General features: G+C 44.9%; 2 protein-coding genes across 2 annotated transcripts; both read left to right on the forward strand.

The window, feature by feature from the left end:
* The first annotated feature begins 1,287 nt into the window (after positions 1 to 1,287).
* opn8a (opsin 8, group member a) lies at positions 1,288 to 6,254 on the forward strand. Its single transcript, XM_076044686.1, has 4 exons — positions 1,288 to 1,366; positions 3,029 to 3,322; positions 4,180 to 4,505; positions 4,614 to 6,254. The coding sequence occupies exons 1-4, from the start codon at positions 1,294 to 1,296 to the stop codon at positions 5,007 to 5,009; spliced, it is 1,089 nt and encodes a 362-aa protein (XP_075900801.1). The 5' UTR covers positions 1,288 to 1,293; the 3' UTR covers positions 5,010 to 6,254.
* A 3,553-nt stretch (positions 6,255 to 9,807) lies between these two features.
* On the forward strand, positions 9,808 to 20,660 carry opn8b (opsin 8, group member b). Its single transcript, XM_076044685.1, has 4 exons — positions 9,808 to 10,047; positions 17,255 to 17,548; positions 18,697 to 19,025; positions 19,723 to 20,660. Exons 1-4 carry the CDS (start codon positions 9,978 to 9,980, stop codon positions 20,062 to 20,064), a joined length of 1,035 nt encoding a protein of 344 aa, XP_075900800.1. The 5' UTR covers positions 9,808 to 9,977; the 3' UTR covers positions 20,065 to 20,660.
* Positions 20,661 to 21,410: the final 750 nt, after the last annotated feature.

The following is a 21,410-nucleotide window of genomic DNA, read 5'->3' on the forward strand; positions in this document are numbered from 1 at the left end:
TGAATGCCAAAGGATGCTTCAACACAAAGAGCCTATGGCTGTAAATCAGGAGGTCACGATGGTGACAATGATTGTTGTCCGTGGGAAACTGCGCAGCTTTGAATAGGCAGCCAGGTCCAGTCCTTTGAAAAGCGCATGTATAGAATACATGCCATGTGCACACATTTGAGCTGCAACTCACTGCCTCCTCCCAAGTCGCACTAGAGGCACAATAGGAGCTCCAGGCACCTCAATGAAAGAGCACCTGCATGTTTCGAAATATGTGAAAAGTCAACCAATTAGCAAATCGTGGGCTGTAATGACTTGTATACGTTTAGAAATTCAAAGAAGCTCGACAGCTCTTTCAACACCCAAACACGTCAGGTGTCAGGTGTTTTGACTGACATTTACACATGCACAGGTGCAAAGAACTCTCGAGAAAAACACGGAGAGGGTGAAAAGCAAAGGATGGCCGCAGGTGGCAAAAACGGGGTCGAAGGTTCAGCACTCCGTCAAGACAGCAACAAATGGAAGATGGGGAGACTCAGCTTTCCTCTAGTAAAACATGCAGCGAGTCGGAAATCCCGTACCTGAGTTTTAATTGAAAAACTAAGTGTTGTTGAGGCAACACAAGCCATGTCAACTTTTGGACTTTTGGACACCTCTACTTTTGGAAGTATACAATTACTTTACACAGCTATGGTTATAATTTTACATCCATGTATAAGTACGCAACAAAAAAAATTAACTTGTGCATCAAACTTCGATTAAACATCTTTGTTTCCTGATTTGAAATGAAAAACCCAGAGTCTCCTTGTTAATGAATAATTTTTTTCTGCACCGCAGGGCGGAAAGTTAAGTCTGGACCTTCATCCCGCTGATGAGTATACCCACCAACACACATCATACGCATGGACAGACAGAATAAATCCTCCCCGAGTTACACCTTAATCCTATTTGATTTTTTTATCTTTTTTTTTTTTTTTTATCTCCAATCAATAGCCATCGTCATAATAACGCTGTCTGCCGCCTCTCGGTCCAGCGCAGATGTGTGTGTGTGCAAAAGGGAGGGAGGTGGTGGCTCTCCTGGAGTGACAGCGTCTGCAATTATATTCTGCGCCGGGGCATCTGGGGATCATTTGCAACGACGTGGTTTCCTGTATATTTGGTGTTGGATACAAGCTGGCAGAGGAGGCATTACACAACACGCTCAGTCTCAGTTCCACCTCAACACAGGCAGTTTAGACCTCACGTCCTGTAGGAGGGTTTTTATATATATATTTTTATCTATATTTTCCTGACGTCTGGCCAAACATGGACAGTAAATACATTTCCAAGCTTTCACCCACCGTCGATTTTTGCGCTGGAATTTATCTGGTGGTGATTGGTGAGTACGACAATAACCTGTTTCCTCCTGTCGTGTTAACTGATGAGTTGCTTCTCGGCAGCTGTGCTTAAACTGAGCTGAACTGTCCGTGCGCGTGAGCCCAAAAAGATGAGATCTAGTGGATACATTGCAATGGAAGGTCAAAAAGTACATGTTGACATAGAACACTTCAGAAAGGGAAAAAGTACATGTGGAATTGATTGAAATCAAGGCAAACAAATGATTGTTTTACTGCAAGGGACGAATGGGCAGGGGTGTGTTGAGAAACGGCATCAGTGCAGGAGCGTTCAGGGTCAAAGTTTGCTGACAAAATAATTAAAAACAGTAAAAACTCCAGTGCTGCGAGTCCGTTGAGTCCTTTTGAAGAAGTAAATGATTTCACTTTGAAGTGTACATAAGTCTCAAGTCTCAAGTGACCGAGTTACAGGAAGTTTTTTCAAATGTTTTTTCCATTCATTTTCTGATTCCTTATTTCCTCTTTCAATGCAATGTCTAAAACACATGTGCTGCTTGTACAGTTTCCTGTCCTCTGTTTAAAGACACTTGGGTTGGTTAGCTTGAGGAAACTCATTAGGTTTGCATGATGTGCGCTCCTGTTTTTGTCTCAGTGTCTCGCAAGCCATTTTAATGGAGGGATTCCAAAATGATCACGGGGATAAATAAACCGGGGCCATTCGTCATATGTCATACCAACATAAAATCCCAAATATATTAAAAAAGCTTGGATGATGCCAGTGGACTGACATTTGCGTAATACTTGTTTTTGTATTCTCTGCACGTTAAGTTAATTTTGCCAGTGACAACTGCATCTTTACCTGCAGACACTGTACATGAGGCAGACACACAGTGGAAGCACTAGTACTGTTGGGATCACAGTAGTTTACAGCTGGTGCCCTCCCAGACACAACTCTAGCATTATTGGGTGTGACCAGGCTGGACCTCCAGTGACATGGGGGACAAAAATAAATAATGCCAGAACAGTATTGCAAGTCGCATTAATCACATTCCAATAGGCTTATGTAATAGCGAGGCGTTACATCGGGGCACATCGGGTTGAGCCCAAACCACAATCTCCTAAATGGAGTTTTATTAGTGACTAATTTATTGATGGAGTTTCAATGTTGTTGTTTTTTTGGGTGTGTGTGTGTGTGTGTGTGTGTGTGTGTGTGTGTGTGTGTGATTATTTTTAAAGTAGAACAGATGTGAGGTTTCGGTCCACCAGGCTATGATAGTCAGAAGATAACAGTTTATTACTCTTGCATACAGAAAAAAATAGGGTTGTTGGGGTTTTCGGACATGCATTTGCTGGACAGTTCACATTTGAGCCAAAGTGAGTCAATCCAAATGGCAAGTAGGTACACGCAAGGACACAACTCAATTGTCTGTCTGGTAGTCCGAGGGTCAGACCAGGTTACTCAGCAAGTGGGGAGAACTAGACAAAAGTGCACCTTTCGTCTCTGCAACTACATCGAGGAGGATGTTATGTTTGTATGTCTTCTATGTATGTCTTCTCTCAACATCTCACCTTCAGTCTGCTAATAGGGTGTGAAGAAGGCCACTTAAATGCCCCTGAGGGGGTGAACTAGGCCGTGGGGGAGGGGCAGATCGCTCCTATATATCAACCTATATCCATTTTTTTGCCCCCCACTCTTGCCCTGACAGCCATACTGTCCATTTACGGGAACGCCGCCGTCTTGGTCAGCGCCGCTCGCCGCCTGGCCGGGCTCAAAGCGCCCGAGCTGCTGACGGTGAACCTGGCCGTGACGGACATCGGCATGGCGCTCAGCATGTACCCGCTCTCCATCGCCTCGGCGTTCAACCACACCTGGATCGGCGGCGACGTCTCCTGCCTCTACTACGGCCTGATGGGTATGATCTTCAGCATCACCAGCATCATGACGCTGGCGGTGATGGGGATGGTCAGGTACATGGTGACAGGAAGTCCTCCCAGAAAAGGTAACGTCAGCGGCCGGATCCCACTTGGGTAATCCAAAATCACTGTCACTGATTTCACTTAGAAATCACTGCCGCCGGTCAATCAATACTAGAACCCTCGATGGCTCGATGGAAGTCATGCAGGTGCATAATGACTCTGTTTCACTGAGAAGGAAAATCAAATCATCATTAAAAAAAAGAAGCGTAAACCCAGTTGCTGTCTTCCTTTTTTTTTTTTTTTGTCTTCCCGAGTCATTGAGCTCTGCATGGCGAACTTGCAATAGAATTTTAAATTTGTTGCTTATACATTCATAGGAGCATTTTTTCTTTGAAGGCTTTCTTCTCTCCAACGAGGAAAAAGCTTGTCACGCTCCTGACAAGCACCTCAAGTACCTTCTCTCAAAGAGCTTTGCCAATACCAGGTGCCTTAAAGCTTAAGGGAAAATAATTGGAAGAGGAAAAAAGCAAGAAGGGCTGGAGAGCAATTGATTGATGCTCTCCAGCCTTTTCTGTTTCTCCAGGTGTGAATATTGATATGAGATAAGATGTTGGTTTGGCACAGAATTTGAATGAAAAATCTATGGAATCTGTAGCTCTGTGGGAATAATGTTCTTTCACTACGTGTAAAGCCAGAGAAAGAAATGTTTAATTAGCTGCCTTGGGGGATGATTAGCTAATTAACAAGTCAAATTCTAACATAAACATTGCTCTTTTCTGTAATGCTCATTAAAATGCTTTAAAATATAATGCCAGTGGTGTTACTAGGGTGGATAATGGCTGTGATTTATTCCATACATTTTTTTATTGCCATTTCTGAAAAGCAAAGGAAAAAAATAAGGAGCTTCTGTCCTCACTTGGACCTCTGTTTCTGCGTCAAGGCATCAAGTTCCACAGAAGAACCATCGGCAGCGTGATCACCGGGATCTGGCTGTACGCCAGCCTGTGGGCTCTGCTGCCCCTGCTGGGCTGGGGGAGCTACGGGCCGGAGCCCTTCGGGCTGGCCTGCTCCGTCGACTGGATCGGCTACGAGGATTCGCTCAACCACTCCACCTTCATCATGGCTCTGGCCATGCTCTGCACCTTCCTGCCCTGCGCGGTCATCCTCTGCACCTACTTCGGCATCGCCTGGAAACTGCATAGGGCGTACCAGTCCATCCAGAGCGACGACTTCCACTGCGGCAACATTGAGAGAAAAATCACCCTGGTAAAGTCTAGTTTACCAGCAGCTGCTGGTATGGACTAATTGACTGGTCTTTTTCAAACAACTTTTTCTTGTCCCCTCTCCCTCTCTCCCATGCTCTTTCCTTTGCAGATGGCCTTCATGATCAGTTCGGGTTTCATTATCGCCTGGGCCCCGTACGTGGCAGTGAGCTTCTGGACCATGTTCAACACCCAGGAGGAGCAGCAAGTGGCGCCGTCCGTCTCTCTCCTGCCGTGCCTCTTCGCCAAGAGCTCCACGGCGTACAACCCCTTCATATACTTCTTCTTCAAGCGGAACTCTTGGCACAAGCCCCTGTGCTTGGGTAGACAGGGCTTCTCCTGTGCACACCAGGCCAGTTTGCCGGGCCAGGAAGAGATACTGGCCACACAAACGGAGTTCCAAGGTTCTGGCTACAGCATCGTTGTGTCAGGCAAACCCGGACCTGGCAGCGGCACGATGGGAGCTCCTGGTATTCAGCCTGCGAGTGACGGCTCAATGTTGGGTTAATACTGCGTCTACGTATGTATGGGATGAAGACTTGGGATTTGGACTTATTGCTCGCTTAATCTACTCGTGCCGAGTGAAAGGCCGGTCGTAATGGATATAAATGGTGCATCTCCTATATTAGCAGACAGGCCCTTATAAAATATCAATATATTTATTTTAATTTGTTCATCATTCTGATGTATGCACAATTTGTGTTTATATAGTTCCAGCCCACAACTGCATTACCTTGTATTTTAACACTGAGGTGCAACGTAAAGTGTGTATGTGTTCAAAAACCTCTATTATGATTATCTTTGAAGGATAACCGACAATAGAGGCTGAACCGTTGTTGCGCTTCTCTGACCTCACTATAGCGACTATAGCTGCAGCCTGTAGAACATCCTGCACTTACATCACCTCCGTGTGCGTACTTGACAATGTCACAATGGCAATTACCAGCCGGCCTCTGGCTGTTGTTGCGCATGGCTTAACCTCTTCAAGTCGAACTGTGACCACAAGTCACAGAGAAGTTATTTGTTATTTGTTTTGTTTTTTTCTGATTGTGAATCACTTCGGAATAAAACCAAGGTGCAACACCTGGCCAACATATCTACTAAACAGAAGAGGAACCACCCCTGACTTCCGAGATGCTGACAAAGCAGCATTAGTGTCAGGCTAAAATCTACCATTCCATCTTCAGGATTGTCCTTGTGCAACACGATCAGGGGAGAAAAAGGCCATTATTGCACCCTGATGCTTTATCCTCTTGACACTGTCAGCTGATGAATAGTCGTAACTGCCACGGCTGACAAATTCTCCCAGTAATTGCAAATGCGAAAAAAGGAAACGATGCAATCCCCCAAAAAATGAAGGCAAAAATGATAACAGGAAGACAGAGAGCTTTGATTCACAGTGTTATTTGTCAAAAGGATAATATAAGAGATAATATGATTTTTAGACCTGTGCTATGATATAAGTTGACCTCTGAAACAAACCGAAATGTTTGACGAGGAGTTTTTTTCTGTGTAACGCCCCCTATTTAATTCATCCACATACACCATATCTTAATATGCTTTTGGCTACTCCTGCATTGCAATTTATTGCAGTTCATAACTATCAAGAGGATGTTTCTCAGTAACTGCGTATTTTAGTTCCCGTCATTGTGACAACAGTACCTCATCCATCTTCTGTGTGTGTTTTAAGGTTTAGGCTCTGCCTAAACATTAATACTTATAATACTAAATAATTAATAATACTTGTGATGTGTCACTGTTCCCCTGATTTCCAACTTACTGGTCAGCATCTTCTTTTGTGATTTATTTTTATTTTTTATTAAAGTTTGTAGGCCTTAATGTACATAGTAAATTGGAGATAAACAGGAGCAGTGTTAGTGCAACAGTGGGTATCTATTCTCTATATTTCTGCCTGTATTCGCAAGATAACCAGTCCATACTGCCGACAACCAGCAGGCGCGTTTCATCATCAAGGCAGATTTTCATTCCATTGCGTGAAAATTAACTTAGACATATAAGTGCGGCTCGCCCACAGACTCACAAGAGCAAGGGGTTTGCCGGGCAGGGCTTCAATGGCCCTTTTGTGCTTGAAGTCTTGATGAGATGAACAACCTCTCATGCTCTGGTAATTAAAATTTCCATTCAGAAAACAAGGTCTCAGAGGCACTCTCAGCCCAGTGTCCAGGTGTCCAAGACTTGTGGGCTGCGGCATCATCAATACCAGGAATTTCATCAGCCACATTGCTTGGAAGATGAAGGGCTCTCGAGTGCTGCTTAATAAAGCAGGACAAACAAAGCAGGAGCAGGATGCAGAGAAAAACGCGTGCCGTACAGATGGTGAATCCGCACCCTGATCCCAATGTAAACTTTGCACGTGAGATTAAGACGATTTGTCATTTGGTCATGAATGTCGGAAAGCTATCTTTAAATAGTGCCACATTTCTGAGGAATGTGCACTCGTGGTGCCGAGCTGAGTGTGCGGGTTGTGTCCTTGACAGCTAATGAACTCTTTCGAAACAAGGCACAATGGTATAAATGACAAACACGCGGCTGAAACAACCCGGCGCCGCCTCCACGCGCCGCTCACCATCAGAATTTGTCAGGAGTCAGCCAGGATGTCTAACATGTTGCACAGCTACTTAAGTCTCCACAGTGGGAGAGTTGAGCTCTGGCTTCTCAACCAGAGGTTGAACAATAAGTTGCTAGCCATGATCATGTGTGTGTGGGTGGACCAGGTCTCAATTGGCTATAAATAATCCTCTAGTGGCTTTGAGGGCCCAGAAGGTGGTGACAGGGACTCTTCCACAGGCTCTGATGTCAGAGCTTCACAGGGTGCAATGTTGACAGCAGATACTGCCAAGCGGATAATAGATGAATAGGAGCCTGTAGGGATGACCTCCTCATTATGAGGGTGTTAGTCATCTCAAAGTGCACTCCAGGTCTTGTTTGTGTAGCTCAGTGGAGCAAACCTTTGCTGGGGGAGGTTTTTTTAGCAATTCAAGGAGAAGCAAAAAAAAAAAAGGGGGTTTCAGAAAGTTTATCCACTGGAAGCTTTGGGCAAAACGCAATCTAGAGGTGAAAAGGAAACACAATTTGGCGCTGAAAAGGGGAAGGCAGTCTTGTATTATCTTGTCAAACCTTTCTTTCATTTTGAAGAAACGGGATGGTCCCTGCTCTCTAGCTGTCATTCATCGATGTCATTCTGTCCGGCAGGTGGGTGTCAATGAGTCAATATGATATATCTGATAGATTTTCTTCCGCAGGAGCGAGCGATGGCGCTTTGGCTCGCCCAAAGAATGGGAAGTCAAAGACGAGGATTCAATTAGTCCGAGGGCCTCAAAAGTCGATGTCTTTCTTCGGCTATTGAAAAAAAAAAAAAAAAGTGTCACGAACCAACGGACGTATTGACCTGCGGGCTTACAGAGGATGGGGAGTTTTCAGTGGGAGATAAACTTCACGATAAAATCGCAATCTGCTACTGTGGTATGTTTCGAAGTGGAGCGATCAGAAGATGTACAATAGAAAACACAAATATGTCAATTTCGGTGCATTGTAGCTTTAGACTGTCAGACTTAGATAAAGCGGTAAAAGCCCCATATTCTGTCTATTTTTGAATTGTGTTTTTCATCATTGCCTACGGCACAGCAGCATCAGCCACATTATTCTCAGCTGTGCCAAATTGCGTGACACAGTGCACGCCGACACTGTGCAGCTTAATATTTATTTTTGGGCAGGTGGGGGGTGGGGGGGTGCATGTGTTTGGAGAGTCGACCACTTGTGTCCTCTACGCGACGGCATCTTTTCCCCCAAAGCAGCTACTCATGTTTCATTTTTTCTGTCTTTATCGTCTGACAGCATTTTACTGTGGTTTCTGGTGTTATCTGTGTACGCTTGGTGACATGAAAGGCGTCCTATCAATAAAACATATGAAAAAGAAACACAACGTCTTGGATTTATATCGATATCTAATCATGCGGCGCCCCAAGCGCTCGCAGAAGCCATCATTCAGTCGCACCAGTCGTACTGGTGGTGGTGGTGGTGGTGGTGACCTACGTCTGTACGGCCAGAGCTGTCCTGAGGGCCCGCAGTGGCTCTTCTAACCACCACCCACCATTCATTCCCCAGTGTGTTGCCTATATACAGACACGACCTATTGGTGTTTAAATGGGTGTGTATAACTACTATGGAAGCGCAGTCCATTTTACCATTTCGATTACAATTCCCCAGACGACGCTCCAGCCAAGGCATTGAAAAGAACCATTAAGATTACGCATGGGAAAATAAATATACTTTTCGCCCCACTTTAAATACAACCTGCTTCGATCTCTGTCATGGCGGTCGGGCAAAAACGCCCTGCAGCAGCAAATGCAACTCAGTAAAAAAAACAAAAAAAAACCAAAGAAGGTGCCTAACGTGAAGCATACAAGTTTGATTAATGACCCCCAACCCCTCGCAGGAGCCCAACACGCTCCAGTGGAGGGTCGGTCTCCCTGGAGAGTATTCTTGGCATCCCGTGTAATCTGTTATGTCTCACTGTATAACCGTCTCGAGACATTCTCCTCGTCGCCCGCCAGGGTGATGTATTTGTTGTTTTGTCTCCTCTCATCCTCCTCTCCTCTTTTCCTTATCTTATCCTCTCCCGGTCCACTGTATGATAGACCTTCTTCTTCCTTGTCTCTTTGCACTTGCACTTGCATTCATTCGAGCTGTTGCACTTGTTGCATCTGGTCTGTTGGTTGTACTGTGCTTGTGCCTCGGAGCTCCGATCTTTTATTTTCTGTTCATTAAATTACTTATTCACTCAGCATTTCTGCCTCAGTAGCTTTGCTCTTTTCCACAACAACTGGATTATTTTAACAGGTCACGCTGGGACAAATGGTGGATCATTTGACTCCCTGCCAAATAAGGACTTGTTTCTTGTTGCAATCACTAATCAGAGACTTGGATCAAAGGCTGCCTCAACATCCAATGAGGTTGGGGTCTGGAGACCAGGCAGCCAGTCAGAGGAGGACAACATCTGGGAGCATCTGCATGTTTTCTTTTGTATAAAAGGACTGGGTCAAGGGACAGATAGGTGTCAGACTTCATGCCCTGACAATACTTTGTTGTTGCTAGGATTTTGAACTCGGCCCAGAGCTCTGTATATTTGTATCCTGAATTGATTCCTGATCTATTTACTAAAGACATATTTAAATTGGCATTCTTCTCCTGAGACTTCATTCAACGAACACGCGCATCAGCAGCACGACACGAGGAAATTAATCTGATCCAACAAGACGCGTACTCGCGTCAGGTTGAAGCAGGTTCATTTGGAGCAGAAGACGCGCTGCGCCCTGAGCGCCTCTCCCCTTCCCCACTCCAGCCTCCGACAGATGGCTCACAAACCGGGACGCACCAGCAGCAGCGCCGCACGCTGACCGCCGCCAAAGACAGCGATTCCCGCACAAGCACCAGGACTTCACCCCTCACGGATCTAATGGACATCTACGCCTCTGCTTTGCCACCGGCGGTGGACATCGGCACAGGTTGTTACCTGCTGGTCATAGGTAAGAAGCCTCGAGCTTGACTCGGTGATATAATAGTGTCACGCGCCGCGTGTGTGATTCCGTGTGTAGGGCAGGGAAGAGCGCAAGGCGCGCGGCATCTGAGCACACAAACTTCGGACTTCAAAAAGAAAAAAATAGGAAAGGTTTGCCGATGATGTTTTTAAGGGGAAGGCAAACAGTTAAAGATGAAACGTTTTCAAATAACTACAGATGGGAAGTTAAGAATGAGCACATCCACGAAGACACACACGGCAGGGAGAGATGAGATGGGGGCGCAGGGGGGGGGAGAGGTTCTTCACGCTTCGGCTCTCCTCAACTAATGGTAAGAGGTGTGGAAATGAATGTGTACGTCGCCTGAGGGAGTCCACGCCGCTGCGCAATTAGTCTCCCGCGGCTCCCTCGCAGCAGGGCGCCCCGGTCGGCTGCCGCTGACATTATATCTCCGCTATATCTTTCTAATTGAAAATCGAAAGAGCGGCCAGTTGTGCTGTTCGAATCCGAGGCGTGTGAGCTCCCCGAGGGTCCTTCTTCCACCCTGTGACCCGCAACTCACGCAGGCTCGACTGAGTTTGTTTTGTCAAATGGTCCCCATGCAGTTGTGGTTAAAACAACAGAGGCTGAATTATCTAAAGTGCCTGTGGCGCAGCCCTTATCCAGCCAATCATATGTGGGTAACTGTATGTTTTCCCCCCTAGAATTCATGAGAAAAACAGCGGATAATGCACGCTTTTCACTCAGTGTTGATGAGAGGGGCTGCCACACTCGGCTGTTCTCAGGGTGGTCGAGGATTCTTGACTTTCTAACTTGTGAGTTCTGACTCACGAGGTAGTGGTGGTGCTGAAAGGGAAAACGCAAGAAAAGAGATAGATATCCGATATGGAAAGAAAAGTGTGGGAGATCAGAGGGCCGGTGGAAATCGTCGGAGATATGACATGTTATACACATTTATTTAGAGTATATTCAGTGGCAAGACTGAACTGATTGAAGATTTGAGAATGCTTCATTTTCCTCCAGTCTTTGGATTTTTTTTAATTTTTTTTTTACTCAAACTGCACGTTGAATTGACAGCGTGGTAGGCACTCAAACTCTCCTTAATTGGAAAAACCCAAATGTTTTGAAAACCTTCTGGAACATTTCAGTTTGCTACTTTTTCTCTCTTAGAAAGAACAATTTGCAGTGCAGTCGCACTAATTGAACTGCTCTCATAGTGATTCTAGCTGCCCGGGACGCATTTGTCGTCTCTTTAGTGCACAACTTTTGAAAGATTTTGTTGTCGCTTCATCCATCCATCCATCCATCCATCAATCAATCAATCAACTTTTATTCATTAAGAGCTAAAACCCAATCAAAGGCGTTTCAAAGGGCTTTGCATAATCAAATAGGAAACCAACTAATCCTATTGAGCACATTTGGATTAGTTAAGCTCAATAAATCAGAAAAATATGCTGATTCTCCTCTCTGAAATGTGACAAAATTGTGTTGGCTGTTGCCTGATTGGGTGAGTATAGTAAAGATAGATTCTGTTGTGAAGTACGGGCATGATGTTCAACTCTAGATCTGTTTGTAAATACTCAATAATTCAGTCATTATTGATCGATGCTACTCTGTACATACGCACACACACACACACACACACACACACACACACACACACACACACACCCATATATATATATATATATATATATATACACACTATATTACCAAAAGTATTTGCTCACCCATCCAAATGATCAGAATCAGGTGTTCTAATCACTTGGCCTAGCCACATGTGTATAAAATCAAGCACCGAGGCATGCAGACTGTTTTGACAAACATTTGTGAAAGAATGGGTCGCTCTCAGGAGCTCAGTGAATTCCAGCGTGGAACTGTCATAGGATGCCACCTGTGCAACAAATCCAGTCATGAAAGTTCCTCGCTCCTAAATATTCCACAGTCAACTGTCAGCTTTATTATAAGAAAATGGAAGAGTTTGGGAACAACAGCAACTCAGCCAGGAAGTGGTAGGCCATGTAAACTGACGGAGAGGGCTCAGCGGATGCTCAGGCGCATAGTGCAAAGAGGTCGCCCACTTTCTGCACAGTCAATTGCTGCAGAGCTCCAAACTTCATGTGGCCTTCAGATCAGCCCAAGTGCAGTACGCAGAGAGCTTCATGGAATGGGTTTCCATGGCAGAGCAGCTGCATCCAAGCCATACATCACCAAGTGCAATGCGAAGCGCCTGATGCACAGGTGTAAAGCACGGTGCCACTGGACTATAGAGCAGTGGAGACGCGTTCTCTGGAGTGATGAATCACGCTTTTCCACCTGGCAATCTGATAGACGAGTCTGGGTTTGGAGGTTGCCAGGAGAACGGTACATTTCAGACTGCATTGTGCCAAGTGTGAAATTTGGTGGAGGAGGAATTATGGTGTGGGGTTGTTTTTCAGGAGTCGGGCTTGGCCCCTTAGTTCCAGTGAAAGGAACTTTGAAAGCTTCAGGATACCAAAACATTTTGGACAATTCCATGCTCCCGACTTTGTGGGAACAGTTTGGAGCGGGCCCCTTCCTCTTCCAACATGACTGTGCACCAGTGCACAAAGCAAGGTCCATAAAGACATGGATGACAGAGTCTGGTGTGGATGAACTTGACTGGCCTGCACAGAGTCCTGACCTGAACCCGATAGAACACCTTTGGGATGAATTATACTTTTGGTAATATAGTGTATATATATATACATATATATATATACACACACATATATAGATAGATAGTTTTTTGCATAGCGGAGGTAGGATCAAATATGTCCCATGGGATGCTGTGTGTGATGTCATATGTAATGTAATGTAACGTAATTGGTTTGTGATGCACATGATGGTGAAGAAGAATTTCCCCCACAAGGACATTGACATCAGACGTCAGCCGAGACATGCTGGCACCACATCAGCGCAGGTCCTAATGTTCAAAACTTCCTGTTTAAATTGAGCGTTGCTTGCCTGCTGTAGCTGAGATTATGTTAGCTTATTGATGTCGCCTTTACGAGATGCTACCGTTTACTGTTGACGCAAGCCTCGCGCTAAGAGCAGACCCGCTGCTCCGCCTTAAATTTTGCAGATGTAGAACTGAACACAGATCATATTGTAATGCGGGTTGCCAGGGCAAACCCGAAGAACAGGCCCAGCAGCCTTCAATTTGTTTGAATCGGAAGGTAAATACAGACACTGCCACGTTAGGATGTAGCTCCAAAAGACACTTGTTGCTAATTTAGAATGCATTCTTTTATTTTTTGGGGGGGTATCAATTGTTTTGTGTGCAGTTTGTGCTTTCAAAGGAAGCAGGTTTAGGTCTCATCATTTGTCTTTGTCAGAGCTTATTTTGCACGATTCACAGAACACAGCAAAGATTCTCTTTGACGTTGATAAACACAAAATACCCCTGGAGAATTCAGGCTGTCAATAACCGTTTACCGCTCCATCTCTTACCTTTTTCCCCCCTGGTTTGGTTTCCTGCGCTGTCACCTTGTAATCTCTGCTCCATTACGTCTTCTGTTGAATAGACATAATTACTAATAAGAATGGATTCCAAACTGAAGCATTAATGTTCACTGTTGCCCCCCTGAGAACTAATTATGTGAGTACTCACCCTCGTATCGTAGTTCATTCTGTGTCAACTCAGCCGCTGCTGGAACTTTTGACTTTGGTGCAGCAGGAGTTTGATCCGGCGGAGAATTTGAGTCGGTCTCAGAGCTGCTGCGCTCTTGACGTTGCTGTTTGGTTTGCCTGTTGCAAAGAGAGGAGAAGCAGAAATGAAAAGAAGATGTCAGGCATTAAAAAAACACCTTTGAAAAAGCAGCGAAAAACCTTCTTTTTTACATAACCAGTGCACGCTCCATCCAATACTGCAGTGCAGAGGAGAATAGATGGTCTGGTTTGATCATACAGTTTGCGTCACTTGAATCCAGTGTTGGCCTGGTTGCAGTCTTCTCTAAATGCCCACACGATAACACATCCCCCCTGGTGTTCGGCGCTCCAGTCTTCAGCCCTGCCTATGTGATAACTGTCGAGGAACAAATGCTACAGATAAGTCCAGGGCTGATGGATGCTTTGTTCAAATAACGTAAGAGGCCGGGGTTCAGGAATAACAGGCAGCTGCATCACCATGGTAAACAATGGAACGGGTCACGTGTTCCATATGTGCAGATTCGCTGAGGTTTTATTCATGAGTTGAACACAGTAGGTGTATGGCGGCAGCCTTGAGGCACGAACAAGCACCAAAGGCCTACTCTGGGCTAATTAGCGTGTCCTTCACACCCTCACCTTCACTTCTAACAAACAGAGCACAGATAGAGAAACTGGCGACAAATGGAAACATTTTTCATTCAGCCGTAGTATCAGGGAAAAGGGCCAACACACAGACTCTGTAATTTTGTGCCACATGTCCACCGAAACCCCCCCCCCCCTCCCAACAGGACTATGTACGGTGTGGCGAGCACTCACCCTCCACAGAGCAAATGCGGATATAAAGTCTATAACGCGATCACCGCTCCTTTGTGAACAATGTTCAGTGGCCCGCTAAGGCCTGCAAGCGAGAGGATGACTTCTGTGTTGGTGTTGTCGTTGTCCACATTGTAAATTTCAACAATATCATTGCTTGTTTCTGCAGGCTAATGATATCATCATGTATCATGATACCAATGATATTGTGATCATCAATGATATCGCGATATCTCATGATTTCTATATCAAGATAATTGATATCATCAGCCTGCATGATATAACATGATTTCATGATATATAATGATATTATTATAAATGTCATGTTTTGTTTCACCACAGTTTAAGTGTTAAAATCCCAGCCAAATATTTTTATTTTTTTTTATTTTTTTTAAAGAGCAGGAAACAAACACAAGGGTGCACTCACATGTTCACATATAACTTCTTCGAAAGCCTCACACCTGAGTGTCTTGTTTGTTTAGAATGCACACAGGGTCATGCCCGGGGCCCTGTTGTCGCTTTAGGTTTTGGCCATTGAAGGAAAATAAATCGCAAACGGATTGCTGGGGGCTGATAGCATCACTCCACAAACATTTTTTCTCTCGGGAGACGGGAGGACCACCATGTTGAACTTTGCCCATCTTTTTTCCCGCCTGATCTCACATCTTCCTCATGCCTGAGTAGACCCACACTATGTGGATTGACTGTGGTGGCACAGTATGGAGGCCAGATAACAAGTGGAGACTGCGAGGCTAAGACAATAGATAAAAATAAGCCCAGTAAAAATCTAGTGACTGAGATATCTGTCCAAAGTCAAAGACATATAGAATTCGACTCATGTAATGACTGCACCCCCCAACACACACCTACCCCACTTTGCAGGCTGAGACATTTAGTATATATATATATATATACATACACAGAAGGTTGCTTTTAGTGTGACGACTGGACACGGGCTTGACAGACTAGGGCAATTACTCTCCTATTTATCTTGGCTCAACGGTGTTATTTGCCCGTCAGTCTCCGCTTCATCTCCGGCCTACCTTCCCCCTAATAATCCCGAAATGCAGCACCCTTCCACACACATAATCAATCCAATGCAGTCAATATTGTGCAGCTCCACCAAAAATAAATCCCATTTGGGTTGGAATGAAGAAAGCGTCCTCTTCTACTTATTTGCATTTTCAAAGCGAGAAATTGGTGCTTCTGTTTTTTTTCAGATATATGCTGATCATGGGTTTTTTTCTTATGTTTCACAGTAAATCTCTATCTCTTTATAGGTATATACCTTAATATCTCTTTGGCTGAAAGAATGACAGTGACTTATCATCAAGGACAGCCGCATACAATAAAAGCAAGACTGTAGGTTGCACATAAACTGTAGAAAGGAGTTTATTCGGCAATTTGTAGTGAACATCACCTGGTTGTATGAAAACTAAGCATCAATATCCAAAATATGGGGTGACCACTCCAACAAGCATCCAATTTCCAAAAGCAGATCGGGATGGTTTGGGCCAGCAGAGTGCTTGAGTGTGAAACTGTGAGTCTGTTGCAAACCATTGTGTGGTGTAGAGGATGCTCTGCTTATGGAGCCAACTTATCATTATCAGATATTATCTTTTAATTATTCATCTCCATTGGTGTCACTGCTTCTGCATGTGCAGCCGCTATGACGACTGTACCATATTATCACCATAAAGAGCAGTTGAAGAATGTTTTGCATATAAATAGCAATTAGCGAATCAGACGTTATAAGTGTCAAACTGGGAGTGTGTGTATGGAGTTTCTGCAGAATTTAGCCCAAACACACTTAAACCTGACATTGGAGCTCAATAAAAAGGGATGAAATTTGAAGTGTTCAAGGAATTTTCTCATTATCCAGAGAAGAAGACGGTGAAGTCAAGAATGGCCAATAACTAATAAATAGAACTGTGGTGAAGTCTCTCTGTCGACACTATTCAAGGACACAGCATCCAATTGTGTGTATATCAAAACAAAATGAAGATCTGCATCACTTGTCACAACTATTTAACTCTTGGCCTGGTCGAACTCTCAGAGCGCCGTTAACTCTTAGTGACAGCAGCAGCAAAATTCCTTGAGTCACCTCAGCGAGGCCACTCAGGGACGTGCCAGCACAGAAGACCCCCAGAGGTGGTCCAACGCTTGGCTTGTTTTCACCTGAAGACATTTGACCAAGTGACCAGTGATGTAAGAAAGTCTCACGTCTTTTTTTTTTTCCTCTCGATCCATCCGCAAGACCAAACGATGTTATTGATCGAGCTCGGGTTTAATAGAGCGTGCGTCTAACTGGGGCTGTTTGTATAACACCATTTAACCTTTAAGTTTAAGATTAAAAAAAAAATAATAATAATAATAAAAAAAAAACTTTAGCAAGTGAGTCCCAGCAGCACACACAAGCAGCAGCGCATTAAAAAAGGGAATGAGTCGTGATATAAGCATTGCAGTCACGAAGTGCGGTCAAATGAACGGTGGGTAGAAGGTGATTGACTGGAGAGGTGAGTGCAGGTGAACTCCTGCTCCAGACCAATCTGACATTTAATTACCAGCGAGCGAGCGAGCGAGTATTGAGCGGATGCCGCAGCAGTGGGAAGCAAACGCAACGCAATATTTGTAATTTTTTTTCTTTTGCTTGTTAAGTGGCAGCCAGATGGCTTTAGATGTGCGCACATCACACATCAGGGCCTTTGGCATTCACATTCCTCCCCCCCCCCAGCTGTTCTATCCATCGTCGGAAACCTGCTGGTCATCATCATGGCGGTGACGAAGTCGTCCAAGATGAAGCCGCCCGAGCTGCTCTGCGTCAACCTGGCGGTGACCGACCTGGGGGCGTCCGTCACCATGTACCCGCTGGCCATGGCCGCCGCCTGGAGCCACCACTGGATCGGCGGCGACGCCACCTGCGTCCTGTACGGCCTGGCGGGCTTCTTCTTCGGAGTGGCCAGCATCATGAACCTGACCCTCCTGGCCGTCGTGCGCTTCATCGTCTCCCTCAATCTGCAGTCTCCAAGTAAGAAGATCCAAGTTTAGAATTCAAAGAAAAAAAAAAAAAAAAGACGAAGACAAGTGTTTATTAATCATCGGTCAACGTTTGCAAAGTGCAGAATTTTCATTCAGCCGTATTATCGGGAATGATCTGTACATCTGTACTTACTGCAGTACAAAGTGAATACTCATGACACCTCTGACGAGGGGTAATAAGCGAGCATGACGTAAAACAGCTTCTGACAGAGAGCGTTGCAGATCATCGTCAACACGCAGATTAATTTTTTAAGTTCCTCTTTCAAGAGACCTCAGGAGGCGGACGCCGACTCAAGGCGCCGCTGGGATCGCGTGCAACTCATTTATAAAAAAGCAAAAGCAGTAAGTCAGCTCATGCGGAACGCATTTATTACGCGACGGGCCGACTTTCCTCGGAAAAGCGTTCGCTCTGAGGAGAATCCGGAATGGCCCCGGCACTTTTACCTTCACGCCTGACGGTCTCCCTGCAACTGTGCGTGACTCAGGTCCGGCTTTGCCCTAAATGCCACCGTGTGTATTTTCCCTGGGCAGCCGGAAGGCCGAGGAGCCCGCAGACGTTGAGACGCCCGGGTGCTGATGTAGATAGTGGCGTGACATGCGTGCAAGAGGTGGACAGGACGCGTACTGTTAGCTTAGGCTCACATGCCGATGGGAATCCGAAATGCTTTCATCAGTCAGTGTGATCAGACGGCTCAGTGCGACCGCAATCTCGCCCCGGCTGTAAACCGAAGGTTGGATATGCATTTTTTCTTTGATGCAAAATAGAGATTTGGAAACTCAAAGTTGCAATAGATGTGAACATTTTTTTTTTCAGTTTTAGGTTTGTTTGTTTTTTCGGGATGGGGTTAGTTTAGACACACCTGTCAAATGTTACGTCAAAAACGAGTAGGCTGTAGCTATGAAGCTCATATTTTCAGATGCTGCCAAAACAACATTGTGAATGCATTGCTCATTTTATAAATGAATCATTTAACCCGAGCAGATGTAGCCACGTGTCACCAAGCCCCGAGAATAACAGAAAGTCAACTTCCACAAACACCGCGCTACAGCAAACCCAAAGAATGAAGAGAAAATGAATACCTAAGTAAATAGCTGGGATACGAACCAACATCTTTTATCTCCTCTCGTCCCGAGCAGACGAGAAGATCAGCTGGAGGACGGTGAAAATCATGTGCGTGTGGATCTGGCTCTACGGCCTGATCTGGGCCCTGTTCCCCATCCTGGGCTGGGGCCGCTACGGCCCCGAGCCCTTCGGCCTGTCCTGCTCCCTGGCCTGGGCGCAGATGAAGCACGAGGGCTTCTCCTTCGTGCTGACCATGTTCTCCCTCAACCTGGTGGCGCCCTCCATCGTCATCTGCGGCTGCTACTTCGGCATCGCCATCAACCTCTACGTCACCTACAAGAAGACCATGAACAACGCCAACCACGTGCCCAACATCATCAAGCTGCACCGCCGGCTGCTCATCGTAAGTGGCCCCCGAATCTACAAACTGCAGTTGCTGGGGAGTAATGAGTTACATGTAACGTTGTTGCATCATTTATTTTAGAAAATAAAGGCAACTGTAATCAGTTACGTTACTGGAAAGATTTAGAGTATCTATCCACACTGCTGGAAGTTTAACACTGTCAGGTCTAAAACAGTTGAGAACATTTACTCAACATTTAGTAATCAAAATATAAAGAAATATAGATAGGTAGATTACTTTGATACTACACATATTTTCAATAGAGTAACCTGCCATTGTAACCAATTACATTTGAAGAAGATAGAAGATAGAAACTTTGTCTGTTTTTCAGTTAAAAAACAAAACAGAAATTTGTCTTCGACACAGCTTTAAAAATTAAAAATACACTCACATACAACACATTCACACACCACAACAAACACAGTGGTTACAGAGTAATATTCCCAGCACTGTCAAACTGAAAGGAAAAAAATCAGTTCTCTTATCTTTATTTGGCCAGAACTTTTCTCAAACATGAAGTCACTGTCAAAGAAACATTTTAGCATTTTCATCTTAAAAAAATAATTGACGTGGGTTGACGTGAGTAGATTTGCGGCACCTTCCACAAGCGCCACTAATCTACGAATCTACAATCTGCTCACACAACAGACGAGATGTTAAGAATCTTTCCTGACACTGCCCCCCCACCCCTTTGCAGATCGCCGTGCTGATCACCGTTGGCTTCATAGGCTGCTGGTCGCCGTACGGCATGGTGAGCCTGTGGTCCGTCCTCCAGGACAGCAGCAGCATCTCGCCCAAAGTCAGCCTCCTGCCGTGCATGTTCGCCAAGAGCTCCACCGTGTACAACCCGCTCATCTACTACATCTTCAGCCAGAACTTTAAGGCGGAGGTGAGGAAGCTGTGGCGGCGGTGGCTCGGCACCGGCATCCCCGACGGCACCAGGGTCAGCAGCATTTACATGGCCAACAGCGAAGCCAAGACCAGGGAAATGACGCAGACCCTGCAGGAGATGGAGTCCAGCGCCGTCATCTTGGGTTGAGAAAAACAAACAAAAAAGGCCTGTGCTTGAGTTTTCTTGCGGGAGAGATACAAAATAATGTGATTACAGTCATGTAAAAAAAAAAAAAAAAAAAAAAAGAACACAAGGAGTAAAAATATAATTCCTTGAAACATTAAAGCATAAACAAGATCGCTTTCACACTAGTGGTGTCCTAATAGGCGGGGGAGGGTAACGCTGTCAGAAGAAGCCTTGCTCAAGAAGACCAGCAACCCCCCCCCCCCCACACACACACACACACGCACCATCTATGGCTGTATGTTTTTTTTGTTCTTGTTGTTGCTTTTTCATTTGTTGCAAATGGATCTCAGCCACACACTGTATGCACTATTACCTGCTCTGGTGTCTGTAAGAAAAAGGAAGCCAAAAATGTTAAAAAAATAAAAAAATAAAAAAATAAAAAAATTAAAATTCTTCATAAATTCCCACACTTTTAGAGCTGCAGACATGAAACTGTGAAACTACAATGTTTTTGCCTTAAGGTTATAATACCAATGGGATGTCCAGCCAGCACATGAATAGTCCAGTGACTCAGTTGTTGTTTACATGTGTCAATAGTACACAACCCTGTATGAAGAGATGGGATTTTGTTCTGTTGACAAGTCAGAGACAAGGACCAAAACATGACACACTCAGCGTGTAGCTCACATTCCTCACGTCACTCGAGTTGCCAAAATAAAACATAAAAAAAAACATTAGGAATTCATCAGGGTTTTAAGCACAGTCGCCTCCTAAGGGGGCAATTACGGTTGACCCTTCAACATCGCTTTTGTTCTTGCTTGTTGGTTGTGTCTGACGTGTTTGCATCGATGTTTGTTGACGTGGTGGTTTTCTCCTCTGCAATGTGCGGCTGCTGTCGAGATGAATGACTTCGCTTCTCTGCCTCTAATTGTAGCACACGGGACGCATGTGACAAATGTGTCTGCGGTGAAGACACTTTGTACTGACAGAGATAGAATGAAGATGTAATAAAAGAAGATGTAAATAAATATGGCAAGTTGCATATGTCTTTTTATTTTATCTTATTTAACTCTCCTCGCGTTTCCACTGCAGATTTTATTATAGACCCTCGTGTGGAGTGTGACCTCCAGTATGAAGGAGGATTAGGGCCACAAGAAGATATTACAGGGAGGAGATTTTTATTGAAGGTTTCATTTCGAGTTTTAAGTTGAAATTTAGTGAATAAAGTCAGAATTTCGTGAAAACTTGAATTTTTTTTTTTCTCTCTTCTTTTGGCCCTAATCCTCTTCCGTACGTCCAGGGCACTTGCAGTTCGCAAGGTTGATTGTTTTTCTTCTTTATGTAACTGAACTGTGTTGTACTTGTCA

The sequence above is a fragment of the Nelusetta ayraudi genome, unplaced genomic scaffold, assembly GCF_046127955.1.
Source record: "Nelusetta ayraudi isolate G7.1 ecotype Tasmania unplaced genomic scaffold, CSIRO-AGI_Nayr_v1 ptg000082l, whole genome shotgun sequence".
Lineage (NCBI taxonomy): Eukaryota > Metazoa > Chordata > Actinopteri > Tetraodontiformes > Monacanthidae > Nelusetta > Nelusetta ayraudi.

What these genes read in the sequence shown, in the direction of transcription:
- opn8a (XM_076044686.1), top strand. Translation starts at nt 1,294, where the DNA reads ATGGACAGTAAATACATTTCCAAGCTTTCACCCACCGTCGATTTTTGC. An exon ending in AATTTATCTGGTGGTGATTG is followed by an intron (nt 1,367 to 3,028) that starts GTGAGTACGACA and finishes TTGCCCTGACAG; the next exon opens with CCATACTGTCCATTTACGGG. An exon ending in TTGAGAGAAAAATCACCCTG is followed by an intron (nt 4,506 to 4,613) that starts GTAAAGTCTAGT and finishes TTTCCTTTGCAG; the next exon opens with ATGGCCTTCATGATCAGTTC.
- opn8b (XM_076044685.1), top strand. Translation starts at nt 9,978, where the DNA reads ATGGACATCTACGCCTCTGCTTTGCCACCGGCGGTGGACATCGGCACA. An exon ending in TTGTTACCTGCTGGTCATAG is followed by an intron (nt 10,048 to 17,254) that starts GTAAGAAGCCTC and finishes CCCCCCCCCCAG; the next exon opens with CTGTTCTATCCATCGTCGGA. An exon ending in CCTCAATCTGCAGTCTCCAA is followed by an intron (nt 17,549 to 18,696) that starts GTAAGAAGATCC and finishes CGTCCCGAGCAG; the next exon opens with ACGAGAAGATCAGCTGGAGG.